Source organism: Lissotriton helveticus, chromosome 9 (genome assembly GCF_964261635.1).
Source record: "Lissotriton helveticus chromosome 9, aLisHel1.1, whole genome shotgun sequence".
NCBI classification, from domain to species: domain Eukaryota; kingdom Metazoa; phylum Chordata; class Amphibia; order Caudata; family Salamandridae; genus Lissotriton; species Lissotriton helveticus.
The window spans coordinates 884,307,828-884,332,197 of NC_136070.1; the positions used below are offsets into that span (position 1 = coordinate 884,307,828).

Genomic DNA, 24,370 nt, shown 5'->3' on the forward strand with positions numbered 1-24,370 from the left:
TCCAGTTTAAAATGTATTTGGTTAATATCCAACGCAAATATAATAGTGGGCAATGATGAATAAATATGGACATTTGCTCTATAAATAAATACTACTTTAAACTTTAATTATGCAATTGTGACGTATCTAATATTAGTAAAGGGTAAATATAGATTACCTTCTCTCTTTGAATGAGAAAGCAGTCAATGAAATCTCTTAGATTGTTGGGATCCAGGGTTTTCTGGTTCTTTTCTACTCTTTCTACAATGAAATCTTCCAGATACTTAAACAGCTCAAACATTCTCTTGTGAGGTCCGGGTAAGTGGTCCATTATCCTCGGATACATTTCATACAGCTGTAAAGAGAAAATCAAACCAAAATAAGTCACATCAGGCCTTCCTGCATGAATTAGCTTTAGTGGTCAAACGTATTGTAATAAATAGTGAAGCTGCATGAATTCCTATCCATCAAGGAAACCTCCAAATGTTCAATTCACTTTACATAAGAGTTTGGATTAAGGAGTAGTTAGGAGTACAATTGCTGCACAATTGCATTATGCAGCACACTTACAAAGTGGAATAATCCACAAAGGATACTTTTTGTGAGGGGAGGTATCCTTTGAGGGTGCCTGCACTGGCAATAGGCAGCCATAAGTGCGACAGCACTAGAAGAGAGCACAACTTTGTAAATATGGCACAGTTCTGCTCTCGCTTGTTCACACAATGCAGTTCATCATTCTGACTTGTTGTGCATTGTGTGAACGTTTAGTAAATCTGGGCCTAGGAAACATGCTGCAAGCATACAGATGAAAATCATGGGATACTCAATGACAGTTAGTGAACTGTAAAAGCGGTGTAAAGTAAATACTTTCTAGAAATATATTTTATGTATGGCATTCTTTTGAACCAAATTGTCCCACGCAAACATTTCCAAGTTGATACTTGGTAATACGATCTGATTAGACTCTACATGGAAGGAGCAGGGATAACAAGACAACAATTATACAAGTCTCGCAACCGGAAGTCTTACACACCAGACATGCAAAAAACGTACAGCCATTCACAACAATTCTACTCTAAATTACATAGAGATTGCAGGGTCAGATGGCAAACGGATTACAGCAATATAGATTACATTAAATAAGCTTTACTGTATATGAAAATCACACTACATATGTCATGAAGTAGCAGCTAAACTACTGTAGCAGTAAGTGCACCCTTGAACCAAGGAACCACAATGAGCAGTATGTGTCTCTAATGAATTATGCATCAATTACCATCTTTCAGTATCTTATGGACATGGAATAATGTTGTCTGCAATGTTAGCACGTCTTTTAAAATAATGACATCTCACATTGAAGTACACAATTTTCATTTTGAAAACTGCATTGTTACCATAAAAACTTTTTTTCAATTTCATAAAAACCTTTAATCTATATGTGTGTCACTAAATTCCAGATTTGCAGTTCAAGCAAGTATATTGCATGTCCCCTAATTTTAGTTTGTGATTTTCCCCAAGCAATTACATATATTACTTTCACACAGTAACAATGAATCAAGGAGTGGATTCTGGTATGTCAGTGTTAAGGACAATTCAACCATACTGGTCACAATATGACAAGAATATAGTACTAGTTTGTCAAATATAGTCAGAATGCTATTTATGAAAGGCAGAGAAAGGTGTGACATGGTGAGTTCATTTACTGGTTGTAATACATTGAATTAATATTTGGGGTAGATTACTATCCACCTCAAGGAATATTCACTACCCTTGTCTGGGTGAATAATCAAAGTCATTAAATGAACCTGGTGTCAACCCCCTGGTAGCTATGCCACAGACCAGACAGGCTTAGCTCAGGGTAATGTGTAAAGTATCTATGCAGTACAAAAAAAGAGGTATAAGTTAGAAATCCCCAAAAATAAAAATCCCAAACAAAAATAGAAAAGTAGAGTCAAATTTAAGGAGTAAAATTGCACCAAAATCCAGTAAGGGGGACCGTAGATATGTTTTTAAAGTTTTAAGTAGGAATAGTGCCAAGCAGCAGAAACCTCCAATAAGAGTCTATGATTACAGTAGCCTGGAACTGAAGAGCAATTTGACACTGGCTTCAATGAAGCATATCAGATATATGAAGCAGGTTTGTCCTGGTCAAAGATTTTACCCAATTAGAAACTGACTGCGAAGAAAATACATCAGATACATGAAGCAAGTTTGTTCTGGTTAAAGATTTTTCCATCTGACTTTAGTCCCTCAAGTTCCAATCCATCACAAAAGAAAACTTCTGAAGTCACACGAACTCAAGGGGAGGCACTTGGAGATTCACAAGGTGTCAGACAGAGGCCAATAGTAGGGTCCAGACCCAGTCCAGTTGCCCTCACCAACTGGGCAGTTGCAGGAATGATCCTTAACCCTGTTCTAGTCCTATATCTTGAGCAGGAGGCCAGTCTTCTAAACCTTGTGGTCCACTTCTTTGTCCTTGGTACATGACAGAGCAGGTTAAGTCCTTCATGTCTTTTCTCAGATTGCAGACAGCAGGTTCAGTTTTCCAGTCAGGTCCAGGGTTCTTCTGAAGTGGGTGCCTGGAGATGCTACACATATGCCAGGCATGAGCTAGCGTGTGGTAATGACTCCTGGGCACACATTAACCAATGGGGTAAACGTTCTATGGCCAACCCAACCTATTCTGGGCATTTTCAGAATGGTGAAATTCTTCAGTCAAACTAAACTTGGGCTCTGAAGGCAAGGTGTGTGTGTGGGAGTATACTATAGTGTCCTTCCACATCTAATGCTAAACTGGGGCAGTCCCTGTTCCATAATAAACCAAGAGACAAATGTTTGGTAGAACAAAGTAGGGTTTGTCAACAATCCGACTGTAGATATCCAAGTATTGTTTTGGTACCTTGTTTACCTTCTGTTCAATAGTGCCCCAGTGCCATATGTAACACTGAGAGACAAAAGTCTAGTCTAACAGAAGTAGGATTTTCAGCAGCCATTCAGTTGATTCATAAGAACTGTTTTGGCATCATGTTTCTATTCCATTCTAGTGTGCCCCAAAGTGTTCTATGTGAACCCAGCAAACATGTGAATCAGGGTTTGACATTCAGCCAAGATTCAATACTGTAATGTCAAAAAGTATGTCCACAATCCCTAGCTGCAAATTCTGTCGGGTTCAAGTGATTCTTCTACGCTCATTGAGGTATTCCTATTGTTGGCTCGGTATGCAGACAAAATATCGATATTTAAATATCGATATACAATTATATCGAAGTTTAAATATCGAAGGGACATAATATAGAAGGTAAGGAATATCGATAAATGTAATATTGATATTAATAATATCGAAGTTTGAAATATCGATGTCAGTAATATCGATGTTAATAATTTTGATGTATATATTATGTTTTTAATTTATTTTTATGTAATTTAATTAAATTTTGTATTTTAGTACTGTAGCGGGTTGTGGGTTTATAGGGGAATAGGGTGGGAAGTAATTTAATTATGTTAAATTAATTATTAATTAGTAGGAATTATACATTAATTTTAATTAATTGGTAATTAATTTTAATTAATTGGTAATTAATTTTAATTAATTGATTAATTGATAAATATGTTCTGTAGCGGGTTGTGGGTTTATAGGGGAATAGGGTGGGAAGTAATTTAATTATGTTAAATTAATTATTAATTAGTAGGAATTATCAATTCATTTTAATTAACTGGTAATTCTTTTTAATTAATTGGTAATACATTTCAATTAATTGATTAATTGATAAATATGTTCTGTAGTGGGTTGTGGGTTTATAGGGGAACAGGGTGGGAAGTAATTTAAGTATGTTAAATTGATTATTAATTAGTAAGAATTATAAATTACATTTAATTAATAGATAATTATTTTTAATTAATTGGTAATTAATTTTAATTAATTGATTAATTGATAATTATGTTCTGTAGTGGGTTGTGGGTTTATAGGGGAATAGGGCGGGAAGTAATTTAAATGTAATTAAGTAATAATGTTCTTTAATTAATTGTTTTGTTAATTATATAATTGTTAATTATTTATTAATTGGTAATTAAATATTATTATATGGTATTTTTTATTAATTTTGTTTGGTTAAAAATATTTTGCGAATCTTGTTTTTAATAATTATGTATTGGTATTTGTAAATGGTTTATATTTATTTAATAGGGTAATATTTTTATTATTTAAAAAAATACATTTATTTATAAGTTTGTTATTTTTACCCCTACGCTATCCGACACTTTCCCTACTGTTGCACTCTCTGGAGTTGGAATAGTAATTGTTACCCCTACGCTATCCAACACTTTCCCTACTGTTGCACTCTCTGGAGTGGGAATAGTAATTGTTACCCCTACGCTATCCAACACTTTCCCTACTGTTGCACTCTCCAGAGTGGGAATAGTAATTTTTACCTCTACGCTATCCAACACTTTCCCTACTGTTGCACTCTCTGGAGTGGGATTAGTAATTTTTACCCCTACGCTATCCAACACTTTCCCTACTGTTGCACTCTCTGGAGTGGGAATAGTAATTGTTACCCCTACGCTATCCAACACTTTCCCTACTGTTGCACTCTCTGGAGTTGGAATAGTAATTGTTACCCCTACGCTATCCAACACTTTCCCTACTGTTGCACTCTCTGGAGTGGGAATAGTAATTTTTACCCCTACGCTATCCAACACTTTCCCTACTGTTGCACTCTCTGGAGTGGGAATAGTAATTGTTACCCCCATGCTATCCAACACTTTCCAACACTCTCTAGAGTGGGAATAGTAATTTTTACACCTACGCTATCCAACACTTTCCCTACTGCTGCACTTTCTGTAGTGGGAATAGTAATTGTTACCCCTACGCTATCCAACACTTTCCGTACTGTTGCACTCTCTGGAATGGGAATAGTAATTTTTACCCGTACGCTATCCAAAATTTATTAAATTTTTTTTATTAGTTTTACATTGTTATTAATTGGTATTTATATTATTATTTTATGTATATAAATGTATTTGTAATTGATTATATTTACATTTATTTATAAGTTATTAAAATAATTATTTTAGAGTTATTAATAATGAAGTATATACTATGTATTATATCTTTATTATTATTAGTTTTTATTACATTATTTATTAATTTTAAATATTATAATATATTTTTAACTATGTTTATTACATTTATAAGTATTATTTTGTTAATATTACATTGTTTTTTTATTAAAATAAAACAATATTTTCTAAAAAGCGATATTTTTGACATCGATATATTTTTTTCGATATTTTTGTACTTACCTTGTTAGAGATAGGATCTCGATATTATTGTCCTCGATATTTTTGTTGCGATATTTAGGTAGGTAGATATTTTTGTGGTCGATATTTTGTCATAGATTCGTTGGCTCTTGGGAGGCACTTTGCACCTTTTCACACTTATTCAAATTCTAATTACTGGCTAGCAGAATTGGAAGAGCAAATTCAAATGTAGCCTCCAGGACATCCAGGCATGGAGAAGGCCACTTTCTAAAAGTTACTAATTTACTTAACATTTACTAAAATAGAAATTGGATTTCATTGCTTTTTGAAATCAGTTGTTTTAGTATTTCAGCTTGTCCCATTAGTCAGATACAGTATTAGGAGATTTTAATCTGTACTCTGGTTTTCTAAATAGGACAGCTAGGCCCACCCCTGTGAAAAGAAGTGTTTGGCTACTAATCACCGTAAGGACATGTTAACATTAAATGCATTTATTTGTCTTACTTTTAAATGACATGCACCCGCCTTGTTAACCACAAGATGCACATAGGGGTTCGTTATTAATATTTAAAAAGGATGATTTAACTTGGCAAAAGGGTTTCTTTTGACACATCAAACTGCAGTGCTTACATTCAAGATACACTGGTAGGCCTTAGCTACATTTTACACTATCACACTAGTGGATTTGATTATAGGAAATGCAGCCCACTAGTGACATTTAACTTACACACCCTGGGTATACATTTTGTACCATATACTGGGGATATATAGGTAAGTTAAAAATGCCCACATTAGGAATATGCTTTCCTGTTTTGCCGTTGGGACTGGACCCTTGCTGTTGCTGGTGCGCTGTTGCCATCTTGGGCGCTGTTTCTCCTTGGAGCGCTACTTCTTGCCGGACCCGCTTCGCGGGACCCGCTTCGCGGCGCTTGCTCTCTGTGGGCGCTGGGGAGAAGGAGACTTTGCAGGTCTGCTGTGGGCGCTTGAGGAATCGGGGCTGCGAGCGTTTCGTACTCGGACTCCGTTTCCCAGGAGTCCCTGTTACTGACCTGACCGAGTCACCAGGGCCGCTCTCCCTGATTGCCACGCCCCCAACAACGCTGCTAAAACCACTGGACTTCCTGACCTGCGTGGGACCGCATTCTGCTTTCCTGTTTTGCTGTTGGGACTGGACCCTTGCTGTTGCTGGTGCGCTGTTGCCATCTTGGGCGCTGTTTCTCCTTGGAGCGCTACTTCTTGCCGGACCCGCTTCGCGGATCCCGCTTCGCGTCGCTTGCTCTCTGTGGGCGCTGGGGAGAAGGAGACTTTCCAGGTCTGCTGTGGGCGCTTGAGGAATCGGGGCTGCGAGCGTTTGGTACTCGGACTCCGTTTCCCAGGAGTCCCTGTTACTGACCTGACCTGAGTCACCTGGGCCGCTCTCCCTGATTGCCATGCCCCCAACAACCACTTTCCCAATAAACAGCACACATCATCTCTGCTGCGCGGGAGCGCGCGGGAGTGTCCTGGGAGAAGCCCGGGACAAGGGCGGGACCGTCTGTGGCCGTCGGGGGCCGAAGGAGGCTGGGCTGGGCCCGGTCCCTAATACCTTCACTCTGCCGTTAGTCGGTCCCTGGGGCACCCAACATACTAAGGATTTCCATAGTTATGTCTAGTTCACTACCCTCTTGTGTTGGGGTCCCGATCCTTGGGCCTCTTGATAAATATTTTGAAAAAGCTAATAAGGAAATTGACAAAGAACTCCTACTAGCAGAGAAACGTGCTGAGCGACGTCGATCCATAGAACAACTGAAAAAAAAAACACCGAGCTCCCCGCTAGTTTTAATTACTTCACAAGACTCTGGAAGTACTGGTAGGTCGAATAGAGATGCCGATCTATTCTGTACTGACCATATTCCTAGCATTTTTCGTGACCACAACACATCTGTTATCAATTCTGGTATCAATAGTGAGGATAATTGTACCAGTCCTCCTATTGTTTCTAATAGCCTTATAGACCTTAATACCCCAGCAGCCTCAACCATAGCCCTACAACTTCACTCAACCTTGTCTAATCACTCAATTGATACTGTAGCACCCACCGAGACAATTCCGACACACAACAAAAGTGTTTCCGGAATTAAGCCGATGAACCTACGTAGGGTTTTTCGCTCTCCGCCAAGGAAGAAAAGGAGAAAGGGTGGGGTTAAAAGAAAAGGTCTTAACCATCAGGGCCCCCCACCTCCACTAGTAACCCCTAAAACTAAAGCAATTGTCCCGTCGGTGAGGGAGGGTTCACCAGGTACCTATAACCATTCTTCTCCACCTCCCCTTGAAGAATTATCACCTTTGTCAAAAAAGGAGTCCATAGAACTCTTCGAACAAATTCTAAAATCCTATATGCTCCCACTCATGGAGAGAGTTAGGATTCTGGGGGAAAAATGGACTGCCTCTTAGCAACTGCTGATCCGAATAAAATCCCCCATTTAACGAACTCTAAGGATCAGTCCCAATCGAAAGGCAAACCTACTACTACAACTTTGACCCCTAGTATACCACCCAAAACTAATGGAAACTCAACCATTAATAATACTAATGCTCCCGCAACATCAACTAAACCGACGTTAGTAGCTAAGCCAGCAAAAGAGAAGTCCATGCCGGCCCCCAACAAATTGATCCCTACTACAAACAAGCCAACTATGCTCCCAGGGGTTGGTAAAATTAAAACTATAACCCAAAGAACATCCTTAAATCGTAAGAACATAGTGGATCTACCCCCAGAATTGGCAAACTTTGTGATCCTTTTAATTGGTGTTCCCCCGATCACAAATGTAAATCCTGAACATAATGAAAACTTGAAAAACAAAGTCATCTTTTGGCTGAGAACAAACAGACCCCTCCCAGCTCACTTAAACGGAGATATTATCTCGGTAAGAAGGTGTAATTGGGTGGGCCTTCGCCCGAAAGATATAGATGGAGATATTGTGATCATTAATTTTAAGGATCACAGAGTTGTCTCACAGATAAGTGACTGGTACCCAGGAAATAAGGAAGGAGGTGTCTCCACTCGAAATTTGAGCTATTTCTACCCAGAGGCCTTGCTTAGACCCCCTGTCCACCCCAGCTCTAGTAGAAATACTCCCTCCCTGAACATGCCAAACTACACAACTTATTTTTCCCATTCCGCCAATAACTCCAACATCTCCTATCCCCTGCTTCCCCGCCACCATCTTTCTAGTTACTTCCCCATATCAAGCGACCCTACCAAATTCAACCGTTACAACGAGTACTGGAACATCCCATTGCAAAATCTGTACGAACCTTATTCGGGGTTGGACTTTAACGATTGACTTGTTTTTCCACTCTCAGACCCAAAGGCCAGCCTAGATTGTACGGGTATTTCTTCTACCCCAGAAAAGGCTCCCCCTTATGGTGTAACATCAAACGACAAGCCAACGCATTGTGGTAACGGGAATTATGGTCTTTCTGGTGGGACCCGGGGTAGAAAATTGGAAACAGAAGTGGTGGCACAGGTTGTAGCGACTGTAGAGGTTGATGATAAGGTGATTGGCCGTAACGGGGGGTCGCCAAATGGTTGCGGGGAATCTGTGTTGGCAGTTTATGGTGTGGTTGAAACTGATAAAAGGAGTGACGATGCACCCCTACAGGAAAGACGAAATATATGGGGCACCTCTGATGATAATGTAGCTCCACGTTCACAGGATGTTGTACCTTCCCTTTCTAAGGCCAGTACTATTGTCTTGGCGGTTTCAAGCGGCACCAAGTTTGGTAGTTGGAACATAGCCGGGCTTGAGTCTCGAATGTGTAACACGGACTGGGTGGACTTTATACAACAAGGTGATGTTTGGTCATTCCAGGAAACCTGGGCACTCTCATCGGTGTTCTTTGTTGGATATTTAAATTTTAGTAAACCAGCAATTAAAGGTCACAGAGGGCGCGCTATGGGAGGCCTGACTACTTGGGTTCGACAGCATGAGGGAGTAAGAGTGGAGGAGGTACCAATTGATAGCCCTGACATATTAATGGTTAGAATAAGGTCTTCTAAAGGCCTTGACATCTTGTTGATCAATATATATGTTAGGGGTATCCAGGGCGGAAGGGTTGCTCCAACCCTCCACATTTTGGACGACTTCCTATCAGGTGCACTCGTAAACGGGTCCACGGTTGTAATGGGGGATTTTAATTCCTGTTTTGAACCCCTGAGTGTAGGTGATGGATTACTCACTGAGGTTGAGGATATGACTTGGGGGATTCCTCAGCTTGAGTTAACCCCGATTGGGAAATGGACGCAATCTGCTACATTTATTAAAGGGCTGTGCCCGGACCAGGGTTTGCGAGCATTAAATGGTAGAATGCGATCTGACAGGATAGGTAGACATACCTTTAGCAACGGCAGACATAGTAGCCGTATAGACTATATTTTAGTCGATGTTAAGATGTGGGCTGCAGTTGAGGACATGGTGGTCACGATCCGCCCGGAAAGTGACCATGACCCGCTGGTGATGGAATTAAGGGACCACAGTTTTCTTGGGTCTGAGAGTTGGAACCTAAATGTCGTTCAGGATGAAGTCGTACTTAGTAACGACATGAGAAGGGTACGCTGGCCAAAAGTCTCTGTTAATGTTGAGGCACGCAAGGAGATTAGATCCTTGGTATCTAACTCACTGGAAGAAATCTCTAGTTGTGGGTGACAGGACGATATTAATGCAATAATTACTAATATCCACACTAGTCTATTTTTGGAGTTGAAAAAGCTGTTTGTGAAGACCATCTCCAAGCAGGGTAAGAGGGGGAAACTGAAAACTATATCCTGGTTTGATGAGGAGTGTCGTCGAACCCATGGGGACTTGTTTAAATCAATAAAGCAAAAAAATCATAGCCAAATTAGGTCTTGTAGGAAGGCATATAAAGATGCAAAGCACAAAGCCAAGGCCAACTGGGATGAGGAATGGTGGTTATTACTAACCGAAGCATGTAGCTTTCGGAACATGCGACAGTTCTGGCATCTATTAAAATGGGGCAAATCACAGGAAGATCGCCCAAGCCCTGCCTCGGTTGGTCAACAACAGTGGGTACGCTATTTTGAGGAACAATTTAGGAACTGTAGTAGTGTTCAGGAGGACATTCCATGTCTTGTTCCGATCGCCCCTCTTAAATTCACGAGTTGTGAAGTTAAACATATCCTGCAATCTATTCCAAGGGGCAAGGCCCCGGGCTCGGATTGTATTCCAGATGATTTATTTCAGCAGGATCAGGATCTCTGGGTCCCCTACATAGTCCATCTGGCTAATGTTCTAGCCTCTGGCGCTAAGGTCCCCGAGTCCTGGTTTGGGGCAGAAATCCTGCCTATCTACAAGAAAGGCGATCGGTCGGTTCCCTCTAACTACCGGCCGATCAGCCTTATAGATGCGGTACAAAAAATCTCAGCCCGCCTTGTTCTTGGCAGGATTCAGGACTGGATTGGTGAGTTTAACATTCTTACACCACTCCAGGCCGGCTTTCGGTCCCATGTGAGCACTCTAGACCAGGCCTTTCGGTTCATTCTTCTCTACTGGAAGACCGTTATCCTAGGTAAAGGTATCCTTTACGCAGCCTTTGTGGACTTAAGGTCTGCATTTGACCTTGTCCCAAGGGCAAAGTTGTGGGACTGTTTAGCGAAGCTGGGTATGCCAGTCCCTCTTATACGCCTCTTGGTGAATCTACACGCCCAAACATTTGCCCAAGTACGTTGGGGTAAACCAGGGGAGGTAACAGATAGATTTCCAGTTGCTAAAGGTGTAAGGCAAGGGTGTGTTTTAGCTCCTACCCTGTTTTCTTTATATATAAATGGGGTTACAAATTATTTTGCCAATCACCCTACTGATGCCCCGTCCCTGGCTGGAATGAAAATCCCCTTGCTCATGTTCGCAGACGACACCCTTTTAATATCTAAGACCAGACAGGGTCTTCAACAGGCCCTAACAAGGTTTGAATTGTTCTGCTGCGAGCATGAGCTTGAGGTAAACGTGTCAAAAACAAAATTTATGGTACTAAGAGGACACTCTCCGATCGCAGCTAGGGTCACTATGGGTGGTACATTCCTGGAACAGACCAAATTGTTTACCTACCTTGGAGTTACGTTTAGCGAGACCCTTAGTTGGTCCCAACAGGTTGACCTATTGGCATTAAAGCATGCGGAGATAGGAGGAGCCTTGCTTAAAGAACATAAAAGCTCCTTTACCAGGCCTATGTCCCCTTTAATGAAGATCTACGGTACGAAAGTTCTACCATCTGTTTTGTATGGGGCGGAACTCTGGGGCTATAGTAACCTTGATCCCATGAAAGCTGCCCAAAATAAATTTCTTAGGATGGCCATTGACCTCCCACAGTCATCACCGCGGATCCCACTTCTGTATGACCTTGGGTGTCAGCCTGTGGAGGACCAGGCCAGATTGCGACCATTAGCATTCTGGCGTCGCCTCTGGACAACGCCTGAGCTTCAGCTTTATGCAAGAGCATGCATAGAGGTTAGGGATCTTCCTGGCTCCCCCAACATTGGTTGGTTTAAAGACCTAAGAACCACCCTGTGTGCCATGGGGCAAGGAGAACTATGGTCAAAACCCGACACTGCAACCTTTCCCTCCAAGAAGGATTTGAAGCTACAGTATTGGGACTGGGTGGTAAATAATAGACACTCGGGATTGACAGACAGTAACCTTAATGGGACATTTGTTGCTATGAAGGACATCCCCTGTTTTGAAAAATACTGGGATGTCATAACTAAGCCCCTGGACCGCAAACTATATCACCAATATAAGTGAGGGTTCTCTGCCTTTAAGGGAGTACACGAAAAAGTGGGGTAAGGGAGGCCCTGGGCATTGTCCTAGGTGTTCAGGACAGGGTGAAAGTGTAAACCATTTCCTTTTTGTCTGCCCGCTGTATTCTGCCCCTAGACTAAAGTGGTTAAGCCCAGTTTGTAGAAACTTGGGAACACGCTCAGCAGCCAATGCTAGTAGGATATTAAAGACAGACCTGTCACCCATGATTGTAACTGGTGTAGCGAAATTCTTAGGCTGGGCCTGGATCCTAAGAGCAAGATTCATCAATTCGACTTAGGTTCCAGCCTAAAACCATAGGCTTTTTCATTGACTATGTGTAAATGTGTTTTCACCTAACGCGCCCGGATTACTAAGGTTATTTGTCTAAGGATATATTGTAACTTTTAAATGAATCTTCAATTAAGTCTTTGCATGAATGATTTAATATGGTTTTAGATTGTTTTCATACTATTTTATTCCATTTTAGAAACTATATAAGTATTTTAGCTATTGTAAATTGTGATGCATGTCTTTTATGATGTAATAATCGAATAAAGACTTTTTGGATTGAATATGCCAACTCAACCATTTCTAATAGGGATGCAAAGGCACTTTCCTACTGATTCGCAGATGTATTTTGCACAGGGTTCTAAAGCTATCAAAAACATAGGGCCCAACAAAAGGGAAAATATACTGTGTGGCATCACAGAAAAGTTAGATTTCTACACTAGTATGGTCATGGATGTTTAAGCTATAATAAATACGTTGTGGATGAGCACTGGTTCCTGCACGCCACACAGCACTTCAAAGAAGTAAACAGAGCTACATACGACTTAAAATTAAGGGGCATTAGCTTGTCCAGTTTAGAGAGACATTAGAAACCACATGATTTAAACAGACTGTACAGCTAGCAAGTACTACGAGTCATCCAAAAAAATATTGTATGTGGAATCATCCTATTTAAAAAATATGTCTCTCTTGTCCAACAACCTATGTATTACAGCAAATGTGATATATGTATCTCAAAACTACGATTCTGGGATTCTCATTAACCTCTGATGCTGCATGTTGTTGGTACATACACCACCACCCCACGCTTTCTTTCCTGTAAATGTGCCTTTTGTCCTGAGCACTGTTTAAGGGCTGCACAAATGTAAGATCTTGTGCAGTTGCTTGCAAACTAATCTACTTTTTCTACAATGTCCTTCAAGAAAGAAAACATATTCCTATTCTAAGTGAGAAGGAAATCAGTACTACATGAGCATCTCACCCATGACTGTGTTCACTTCTTCATTTAAAGTATTACTAGAGCAAACTATCACCACAATGGGATCCTGGCAGTAACAGCCTCAACCACGATGGATAAATGCTGGAAGGAAAATGAAGAAGAATACCAGAATTAATAAGGGAAGAACCAAGTTTTCACAGCTTTTCTAAAATGCAGAAGGTCAGCTAAGGATCTGAGGGAAGCAGGACGGTGATTCCAAAGCTAGGCAGGTCTCACTATGAAGGCCTGCCATCCCACCCTGTCTGATCTTCCTGAATTTGGAAATGCAGATAAGATCGGCAGATGAGGAACAAATGTATCTTCCTGGAGAATATCTTTGAAAAATATTTTGTTGGACGATTGGGTCTAGACCCTGCGGTGTTTTAAAACAATACATAGGGAATTGAAGGCAATTCTCTGTTTAACTAGTAACCAGTGAAGCTCCTTCAGTGCATCCAATGCAAATGATCTACTAGGCCTATCCAGATCCAGTTTAGCTACTGCAGCTTGAACTCTATATAGTCAGTTTATCAGGAATCCTGGAGCTCCCAAAAGAAGAGCAATTCAATAGTCCAGCCTACTTGAATCACACTGCGCAAAATCAGGTTTTAGCTATTATCGTCAGCATGGGAGTTTCCACAAACCCCGAAGAAGCGAGAAACATATCTCTACTACTCTGGCGATGTGACCCTCAAGGGACAGTTTATTGTTAAATGTAACCCCCAAATTATGGACGGAGTCCATAGGTAGTAAATCATCCTTAGGTGACAATGGACAAAGGTTGGTGGGGAGAGTCTGAGAAATTTGGTTAGAATAGCAAAACAAGAGGTCTAATTTGTCTCCATTGAATTTAAGGAAGTTGGAATTCAACCAGGTGTCAATGTCATTCATACTATTATGAAAGACATTGTCCGCTATCTGAGAGTCACCATCCAGTGACAAAATAAGCTGAGCATCGTCCGCATAATTGACTAGTCTGAGGTAAAGGATTTTGATAAGGGTCACTAGCGGCATCCTCTAAATATTAAACAAATTTGGAATAAAAGCCGACCCAAGGAGGACTCCAAGTTTAACTTCTCCTTAGGGCCATATGTATCAAAGGGTTTTGTCCATTCTGTGGCTATGGCGAAATGTGTTGATACATATGGCCCTAAAAGCAGAGCAGAAGGGGGGAAGATCATTGGCCTGACAGTGCTCCGATAGATAGGATTGGATACATTTTCAGTGCAGTTCCACCTACTCTGACCGAGGCGAGTCTATCCAGGAGAATTTTATGGTTTACCATGTCAAAAGTGTTCGATAGTTAAGTAGGATCATGATCGCTAGTTGACCACTATCGACTAGCAGCTGGAGCTCATCCATGGCAGTGAGTACAGCATCTTGGTTCGAGGCCCTCTAGATAATGGGATAATTTTTTACTGACATAACACTCCAATAGTTTTACCAGAAAGGGTAATGGTGAAATCGGACTGTAGTTACCAAGGGCTGATGGGTCCAAAGAGGGTTTTTTTCAAAATGGGGATGACAGTGGCTTTTATCCAGGTCTGTGGTACTGTGCCAGAGTCCAGTAATGGATTGCAAATGTGGTACAGCAGTGGAAAAGACTCCTCTGCCATGTCTTTATAGACCCTGTGCATCAAAGGCTTAAGTGGAGATCCAAGGCATGTAGATTTGGCTAAGGGATGGAAACAGTCATCTAAAGTAGTTTCAAAGTTATCAAGCTTACACCTTGAGTTTTACAAGAGATAAACTGACTTGGGTAGGGTACAGGCAGGGTGGAAAAGAGATTCAATGATTAGGCAGCCATTAGAGACTGCAGCAGCTGGCGGTTAGCCTATCAACTGAGAGGAGTTCCTGATGTTGTCCAGAATCCTACCAAACCTTTTCTCAAAGAACTGGGCAAGGTATGACATCTTTTTTAGACAGTGTGAAGTCCCTTTTCATGCATTCAGGGTTGGAGACTTCAGGCATGATGTCAAAAAAAAATTGGGGGTATTGTTGGGTGCAGCAAGAGTGGTAGTGGCATAATGGTCAGCTTTTGCTTCATTAATCTGTTTCCCATATTCAATCAATCAAACAGCTTTATTCGACTTTTGAAATAAAAACCATAAAAGCACAACAAATTGGTGCCTGTTCAACACATAACAAAAAAAGTCATCCTCAGGATGTCCTCATCCCTATAGGAGCTACACCATTTCCTTTAATTTCAGTGCAATTTCAGTGAGCGGTTATACCAAGGAGCAGAGGGACAGCTGTGCTTTTTCACAATATGCCCCAGGATTACAGTATTGAGGAGTTCAAGAAATTTCCTTCCATGATTTTATAATTTTCTTCTACCAAATGTATCTAGGGCAAAGATAGTAGACATGTCAGACAACCTGTTGCGAAAGTGCACTCCAAGTTAATGCCATACCCTACCAATATGTTAAAAGGCAGTTGCCGTTTTGGTGGTATTGAGTACCTTAATAAGAAGTTAGAAAGTTATTAGCGCATGATCCGTCCAGCATGGAGGGAAGTGTCTTTGATACTGACCAACTGCTCTGGGGCAAAGATGAGATCTATGGTATGGCCACTGGAATGGGTGGGGCCAGATACCAACTGGAGTAGCCCCGAGATATCACAGCAGCAACATCATTCTTTATATTGGGGGAAAGTGGAAACCTCTTCAGCCCACAAATTAAATTCTCCTAGAATAAAAAAGTTGAAATGGGCCATGGCCATGATAGAACTAGGCTCTATCAGAGGCGGATGTATGACATCACAATGCATGCTTTCACAACGCATGCCTTTACAATGCGGTTTTCACAACGCATACCATTATAACGCATAGCGCTTTGGGGTGCTGAATAGTGAATAGTTTAATGTACTATTCCAACTCCAGTCCCCGTGGATAGTAGGGAAGGTTGGATAGTAAATTAAACCTATTCCCTATACTAGAGCGCGCCCCAGCGCAATGCGTTGTAATGGTTTGAGTTGTAAAAGTTGCGTCGTAATGGCACTGCGTAGTAAAAGTTGCGTTGTAAAGGTTGTCTCCAATCAGAGGCTGTAGGTGTGAGGCTGGGAGACTGGGGGGTTGGGGGGCTATAGCATAAGATTCCTGACTCTAATAAACTTTTTCAGCCTTCAAAGAGAGGCCCGTCAAATCGGGCCCAGTATGTTCACTGAGAGCCAAAGATACAAAGATCTAGCTATCCTTCAAAATAATTTCCAATCCTCCACTTCTTAGTTTTACGCAGCTTATTAAGGGAGGCTATTATATCCAGGGGGGCATGTAAGACCTAGGTCAATGGCGGAGTCTCGAGTGGTCCAGGTTTCTGTAATAAATAGTATATCTCATTTATCTCTCACTAACAACAAGTTGATCTTAGTTGAGTGCTTGATAAGAGACCACATTTCAGAGAGCCAGGCATTGTGGTGGAGTCGGATAAAGTTATCTCTTCATTATGTGCCCTGGGGACAGTGTGTAATTATTTACCCGCTTACTGAGATACAGTAGTTACCCTCTGGTGTAGCTCAATCTGCCATTTGGATGTCTTGAGGGTTCACTGTGGGGACTGGCAGCATGTCTGGCACTGTATGCAGTTGGTGTGTGCACAGGTGCAGAAGGGCTGCCTATGGTGTGCGATCGGCACGTCCGCTGTCTGCCGTCATGCCTGCATCTGGATTAAATGTTCTCCCCTCCAGGATAAAGGAAGAGTAGAGCGGAAGTGACAATGGGGCCATTTCAAAAGTCCTGCTCTTACAGATGGGTATAACATGCAAATCATGCTTTAAAAACTAAAAAAGCCTCACAATGTTCGAACAAGTTAAAAATCACTGATATGTGGATAACAATGTATATTACTCAGAGGTGAGGTCATTTAGATATGGGATGAAGTCCCCAATTGAAAGGTTGTTTGGAAGGAATATAGCCCAGTGGGAGGTTTTCAGAATGCTGGCAAAAGTGAAAAAATCGGACTTGTTCCACAACAAGTGTAATGGATTAAGAATGTTTTATTGTCTTTGCCTTGGAATCTGTAACAGAAGTGGGTAGATTCCATCTGGCCTACATTTTGGGCAGGATGCATATAGGAAATGTATACTTTTTAAAGGCTCCCCCAGTTTTTTAAATTTGGACTTTGGATATATAGTGCTTGACCTCCTAAGTAGATGAAGCCTGTCAATCAGACCACAGTTGCGTGTGTTTTGCCCTACAGTTAAAACAAATGTTTTACAGACTCCGAGATTTGACAATTTGGTAAGTGAACTGTAAATTTAGCACAAATGTTTTAATAAACTGCTCATGGTGTAAATCTGAAATAGGAGATTTAAAGAGCTGTTTTACCACATTCATATTTATTTATTTATAGGCAGATTATAGCATGAATCAGACAAATCAAGGTAACAAGACTTTGCCACAAACTATAATTGGCATACAGTGGATAAGGAATGGATACGAAATAAAAGTGTGTGAGGTAATGTAGGTAAATAAAGATTAAAAAAAGGTGGGAAATAAATCAGCAGTAGTCTAGGAGTCAACAGCTAGAAAGATAGGCTCAAGAGGAAAATTAGTATGAGGGGTCATAGCCCCATTCAAATGATGTAGCACCAGAGGGGCTTGAAAGTAAGGCATGGGGGAGCAATACATATTGGTGAATCTCTCATAGGAAGACTTCCTGTTGGCAGCGAATTATAATTGTAACATGCCTGGAAGCATATTTGTAACATCAGAACTTTGTATTATTTCTGGATATGGCATAGGAGGGATTTATTATGAATGTCCATACCTTGGGTGCACTTCATTGGAAACATTGTCCTGGAGTAGACAAGTAGAATGTATTTTGTGTGTCTGCATACATCAGATACTTACCGGGTAGGAACCCTACTCATTGTGCCCACATTCCTATGGATCAGTGACATGAACCACCAAGCAAGGCAGATGTAGTTATTCGAGCTCCAAAGCCAGACTTCTGGTTGTTGGCTTTCTTCCAATTGGAGACAGCCCGGGCAAGACTGACAATAGAGTGTCTGTATTAAGGATGATTTGCCTGCTGGATGAAAGGGATTACTGGACTGCATCCTCCAGAGTGGATGTATGACGGTACAATGCGTACCATCACAACGCGTGCTGTTACAACGCGTCCCTTACAACGCAAGTCGTTACCACGACTTGCGTTGGGGGCGCGGATGTCGAATAGTATAATTTACTATTCTAACACCAGTCCCCGTGGACACTAGGGAAGGTGTTGGAATAGTACATTTACTATTTTTAATCTTCTAGCGCCCTCCAGCGCAAGTCGTGGTAACGACTTGCGTTGTTATGGACGCGTCGTAACAGCACCGCGGGAAAACATCCGCGTTGTAACGGATGTTTCCCTCCAGAGTAGAAGCCTGGCATGTGCAGTCATAAGCACCACTACCTAGTTAGTAGGAGCTGAGCAAGGGGTCTGAGTTCTAATCCTCCTGAAGTAGCTGTAACAACTTTGACCCAAGTGTCTAGCTCGCTATGGGAAAAGGTGTTGGAAGTGTGCATGGAAGGATGAATTATAACACTCAATAATCCCTGTCCAGTTATTGCAGTACTTTATTATTGACATCCCTTTTTCAGTTATTATCAGTGTTTTTCCTGGCTGATGCTGATAATCTTTACTTAAGTCAGTGGTGATATTTGTTTTTATTACATTTATCTGTACCATTAGATAATTTTTTACAATCTAATCTGCAGGATTCCTCTTTGGTTTATAAACCTTTTACCTGCAGGGCCAGAGTTCTATATATGTTAGATCCCACTCCGGTACAATAACATGTTGTCCTGTGTGTAAAAAGGAACCCAATGATGAAGTTTGCTACCACTGATGGGTAAGAGTTCTCTGTCATTAGAAATGACTTCTGTAAATTCCTCACTTTGGTTCACTGCACCTTAGTTGTTTAGCATTTCATTCTACAACAAATTGACACGCCATGCTGCAGAGAGCTAATTGTGTTATATGGCAGTAGCCATCACCTCAGCATGGCTGGGACCTCAAATATAGAGTATATTAGCGGAAATCCTAGAGAAATTCAGGAAAAGTCTTTCATTCTTAGAAATCTCTGCTGTACCCTATTTTACATAAAAATGTGATAACAAAAGCTACCAAAGCACAACAGAGGGCTCTGTGCACTCTGATAAAGCAGAAGGGTTATTTATCCACTGCTTGTTCAGGGTGTTCATGAGTTACTAACATCTTGAGTTGGGTTTCTAAAAGTATCTCAATAAAACAGGTCCAGTCTGTGACTTCACTCACACATTTGGGGCACCAGCCCCATGCAGATGTTGGCTAAGGAATTAGCTGGTGCAGGGCCAGATTTGTGTTACACCCATAAGACTAATGTCAGGTTGTTCCTGGTGCAGCTGAGGAACACTAGTCAAATCCATGCTACCTTTCTCTCCAAATACACCCAGGTCATTGTTATCCTCTGAGCAGTGAGTGTGATGCCTCACAAACGCTTGCATCCAGTTAGATCCCTGGATACCTTTAGCTTTGATTACAATATTTCAGTCAGCGATAAATAACTGTGTTTTATTTGTTATCTGTGGTTTGGTCAAGATTAATGAACATTCCAGGTTTGAAAAAATAGCTCAGTGACTTATGAGTCAAATTGAATACTACCAACCATACTCTTCTGCTTACCCAGCCCAAACACTGTGATCTCACATAGAATATTTTATCATGGTTTCATAAGCTTTTGCCCAATAGTATACAAACTATAGCCTCTGTCCTTTAATGAGCCAAGGAATCATGCATGTTTCTTAGGGATTTTCAACCACTTACTCATCTTAAATTGTCTCTAGGCTGACACTTTCATCTGTAAGCCAACAAAAGGTTTTCGAAATAGAAATGCAGAGAACCGGTTTTCTCAACCTCTCATTCTGAAATTGAGTGCTGACAGTGAATCAATCACTCAATCAACCAATCAATCAGGATTTATAAAGCACAGCTAATCATCCAATAGGGTATCCAGGTGCTTGCAGGTCCCGGAGGCTTATTCTAACAACCTGCTATTAGAGCCATTCGAAATTCCAGAAGTGTGATGATGGGCCGGTGGTGTGGGGAGGCTGTTCCAAGTCTTTGCTGTGATATGGGAGAAGGAGCGTCCTCTACTTCTGCTTCGGTATATGTGGAAAGTATGAGCCAGTGAAAGGGAGGTAGATCGTAGTCTTCTCAATGGTTTAAGGAAGGTCAGGAGGGAGGAGGGTTCTTGGTTGTGTAGAGCCGTGTGTGAGAGTCAGCAGCGTGAATAAACATCTCTTCTGTACTGGGAGCTAGTGAAGTTTCCTGGCGTGGGTGTGATGTGAGTTCCTCGGGGAAGGCCGAAGACGAGTCTTGCTGCTGTGTTCTGTATGGTTGAAGTCTCTGTAGAAGGTGTGTGGCAATTCCTACATAGAGGTCACTGCCATTGTACAGTGAGCTGGTAATGAGTACTTGTGTTGCAATACATCTTGTGTATAGGGGTAGCCACTTAAAGATCTTACATAGCATGCGCAGAGTGAGGGAGCAGGCAGAGGAGATGGCGTTGATCTGTGATTTCATGGTAAGCTTGTTGTCAATGATTATTTTAAGGTTTCTGGTATAGTTGAAGGAATTGGGTGTGGGTCCTAGGTCTGATGACCAACAGGAGTTGTTCCAAGTGTTGCTGTTGTAACCAAATATCAGTACTTCTGCCTTGTCTGTGTTCAATTTCAGGCAGTTCTTCTTCATCCAGTCAGTGACATTTGTCATGCATCTGTGGAAGCTGGGTCTGGTGGTGGAGTCATCAGTAAGTGAGAGGATGAGTTAAGTATTGTCTGCGTAGAAGTTATGTTGAAACAATGGAATCTGACTATGTTGACCAGCGTGCTCATATATGCGTTGAGGAGCGATGGCTGAGGGATAAGCCCTGTGGGTCAACACAGGTGATCTCCTTGGGTTCAGAGGTGAAAGTTGAGAGATGGATCCTCTGGGTTCTTCCGGTTAGGAAGAAGATGATTCATCTAAGTGCATCCCCTCGGATGCGATGTTGTGGAGCCTTACGATCAGAACTTAGTGGGAAATGGTATCGAAGGTTGCCGAGGGTTCAAGCTGGATCAAAGCCGCTGTTTCTCCCCAGTTGAGGAGGGGGTTTGGGATGTCATCGATAGCTGCGATAGGGCGTTTTTTGTGCTGTGATTGCTGCAGAAGCCGGATTGGGAGGCGTTACGTAGCTGGTCTTTCTCCAGGAGTGTCATGAGTTGATTGTTAATGATCTTTTCCAGTACCTCCACTGGGAATGGGAGCAGGGATATTGGCTAGTAGTATTTGAGTTTGATGGGGTTGGCAGAGGTTTTTTAAGTAGTGGTTTGACTATGACGTGTTTCTAGGCGTCGGAAAATGTTTCAGTGGTGATAAAGATGTTGAGCAGGATGGTGAGTTCCTGGCTTATCCTTTGGATGTAGTTATGGTGCGGGCATTGGTGTGTAGGAGCTTCCGATTGGATGGGTTTCATGGTGTAGGTGCTGTCCTGGGTAGAGAGGATGTTCTAGGTGGTCAGTGTGTGGTTTGTGCCAGTTACGGTGTTTACAGTGGTGGCATATCTGTCAAGGAAGTCTGTAGGTGTGGGTTGGGGTTCGAAGTTTCTCTATATTGCTGTGATTTTGTTGTGGAAGAACTGGGCAAGTTTTTCACACAGCTCCTGTGAGGGTTTCACTGGCAGCCGGATTGGAAAATTCCTTAACAATGTTGAAAAGTTACTTGGTGTTGTTGGCGCTGGTCTGGATGCATGCAGTAAGGGCTGTCTTCTTTTTTGCCCTCAGCAGGTGGTGGTAGAGGTTAAGGGAGGTCTTGAAGGCTGTCCTCTCGGAGGTGTCCTTGGTGGTGCACCATCTCCTCTCTAACTGTTTGCTGTCTTGTTTCACTGTTCTGAGTTCTTAGTGTACCAGCTGTCGTTTTTGGAGGATTTTCCCTGAATGTTGCTCTTGATGGGGATGATGCTGTCTGCACAATTAGTGATCCAGGTGTTGAAGTTTTTCACTTACGGTTTGAGGTTGATGCGGTATGAGGGTTGGTGTTGTTAATGGAATTCGCCCTGCTGGTCTCTAAGTTGTAGTTCCACCTCTGATGGGGGAGGAATTGGTCATCTTGGGGTGGCAGTGTATGAGCGGGAGATGCTGAAGTGGATGATGGAGTGATCCGTCCATGTGAGTTTTGTGAGCTTGCTACATTTGACACGATTCCTGGAGGTGAAAATGGGGTCCAATGTGTGTCTTATAGTGTGTGAATGGTCATTGACAATCTGGGTCAATCAGAGGCTGCTGATACTGGAGAGGAAGTGTGCAGGTGCTTTTGTCATTGGTGTCATCAATGTGGAAATTTACGTCACCAAGGAAGATGTAGTCCTTGGAGTCTAAGGCTGGGAGCACAAAGAAGTCTACAATGGTGTTGCAGAAGCTGGAGCGTGGACCTGGGTTAGGTATGTGAGGGTGCCTTCGATAGTTATCTTGTCATCCATGTGGAGCTTAAAGTTGACATGTTCCGTGAGGGTGGTGGTGTTGTCGGTGGTGGTGGTACACTGTATGGTCTCTTTGTGGATGAGGGCTGTTTCTCCTCTAGGCTTCTTAATGCGTCCTGGTGAGTTATTTTATATTTATCGGCGATCGCAGTGGCAATGTCTGGAATGCATGTGCGGGTGAGCCAAATCTCAGTGAGGAAGACGATGTTGGGTGCTAGGGTGGCAATGAGGTCCCATAATTCAGTGGAATGCTTGCATAATGGCCGTGTGTTGAGAAGGGCGCATGCAACTTGGTGTTCTTGTTCAGGTTGTGTCTGTGGTATGTTCAGGGTGGGGCTAGTCTATGGGCTGATGTGTCACTGAGTGCAGGTGAAAGCTCCCACCATGGAATGTGGGTCAGCACTGTGGCAGTGTTTCTTGCAGCATCCAGGGACAAGGGTGTAAAACTCAGATATAGTTTGTCTTCAGGGGAGGAAAGGCCAGGGGTCATGGCACTAGGCATGGTCCAAGCGCAGACAGGCTTGCCTTTGGCTCTTCTTAGGCACACCAGCGGTTTGGTTACAATGTGGCCTGTATTAAGTAGTTCTTGGGGTGGGTGGGGCTTTGTTGATGGGAAGAACAATGAGTGGGAAAACCTGGTTGGGAAAACCACAGCGGGAAAACCCAGGCAACTGCTATGTCACTGGATCAGTCTTCAACAAGCAGGAACTGGAGGCCACAGCTAAGTGGCAAGCTAGTTGACCAGGTGCTTACTGATGTGGTAGCACTGCGGCCTGCATTAATTAGGTCCTGGAGTGGGAAGGGCTTTTGTTTACAGGAAGAACGTTGAGTGAGAAAAACCAGTTGGGACTAGATTAATAGGAAATGGCTTAAATCAGCTTCTTACAAGACAGAAGTTTGAATAGTCTGAGGAGGCATAGAGTTCTGAAACAACACTTTGTGAGCTAATGAGTATGGTGGCTCTCCAAGGCCTATCTGGATGAAATTCATGGTTTTTGTTTTGATTTTCAACTTGTTTGCAAGTCTCAGATGATGTCTTGTTTTACTATCCTAGAGTAATGAGCGAAATTATTTCTTTCCAGTCACATTTTGGAAGAATTACACCTGCATTTATTCCCAATTGCTTACAAATGTTCTACAGCAGTGATCTTAATCTAGGCCAGTGAAACAAATCACTCACCAGCTGTGCAGAAATTCATAGCCTTGTGGGCAGCATGACTTTCGTTCCTTGCAGATTTTCTCCTGATCCCCCAATACGGCTTTTTTTTAAATTTATGTACATGCTGGTTGATTTTTTAGATCATACGTAAAGTCAGCTGCTCTGTTTTTGGGAAAGCTCTACCATTCTGTTCTAGAACACTTGCCCAATTTCTTTCTCTGTAGCAAATAGTGTCTCTTATCCTTAATGTTCTTGTCATTTCATTAATTGAAGAAGAAAGTGTTAGAGCCATTCTGATCCTGACACCATTCAAATTATACTCCCAATGATTTTACAGACAATGTCAGACTTATACCCTTTCTCAAAATATCTATGATCTTTCCTTATCTTTTACTGTTACACCTGCTATAGATTCACTGTGGCTTATTT

The 24,370-nt window shown here is 41.9% G+C and overlaps 1 protein-coding gene across 1 annotated transcript in view; it reads right to left on the reverse strand.

The window, feature by feature from the left end:
* LOC144781954 (cytochrome P450 2A13-like) overlaps positions 1-24,370 on the reverse strand; it is a 609,250-nt gene that overhangs the window by 351,543 nt on the left and 233,337 nt on the right. Inside the window, exon 5 of the mRNA XM_078661044.1 lies at positions 158-334. Coding sequence (XP_078517170.1) covers positions 158-334 — 177 coding nt within the window. The remainder of the gene's footprint in view (positions 1-157; positions 335-24,370) is intronic.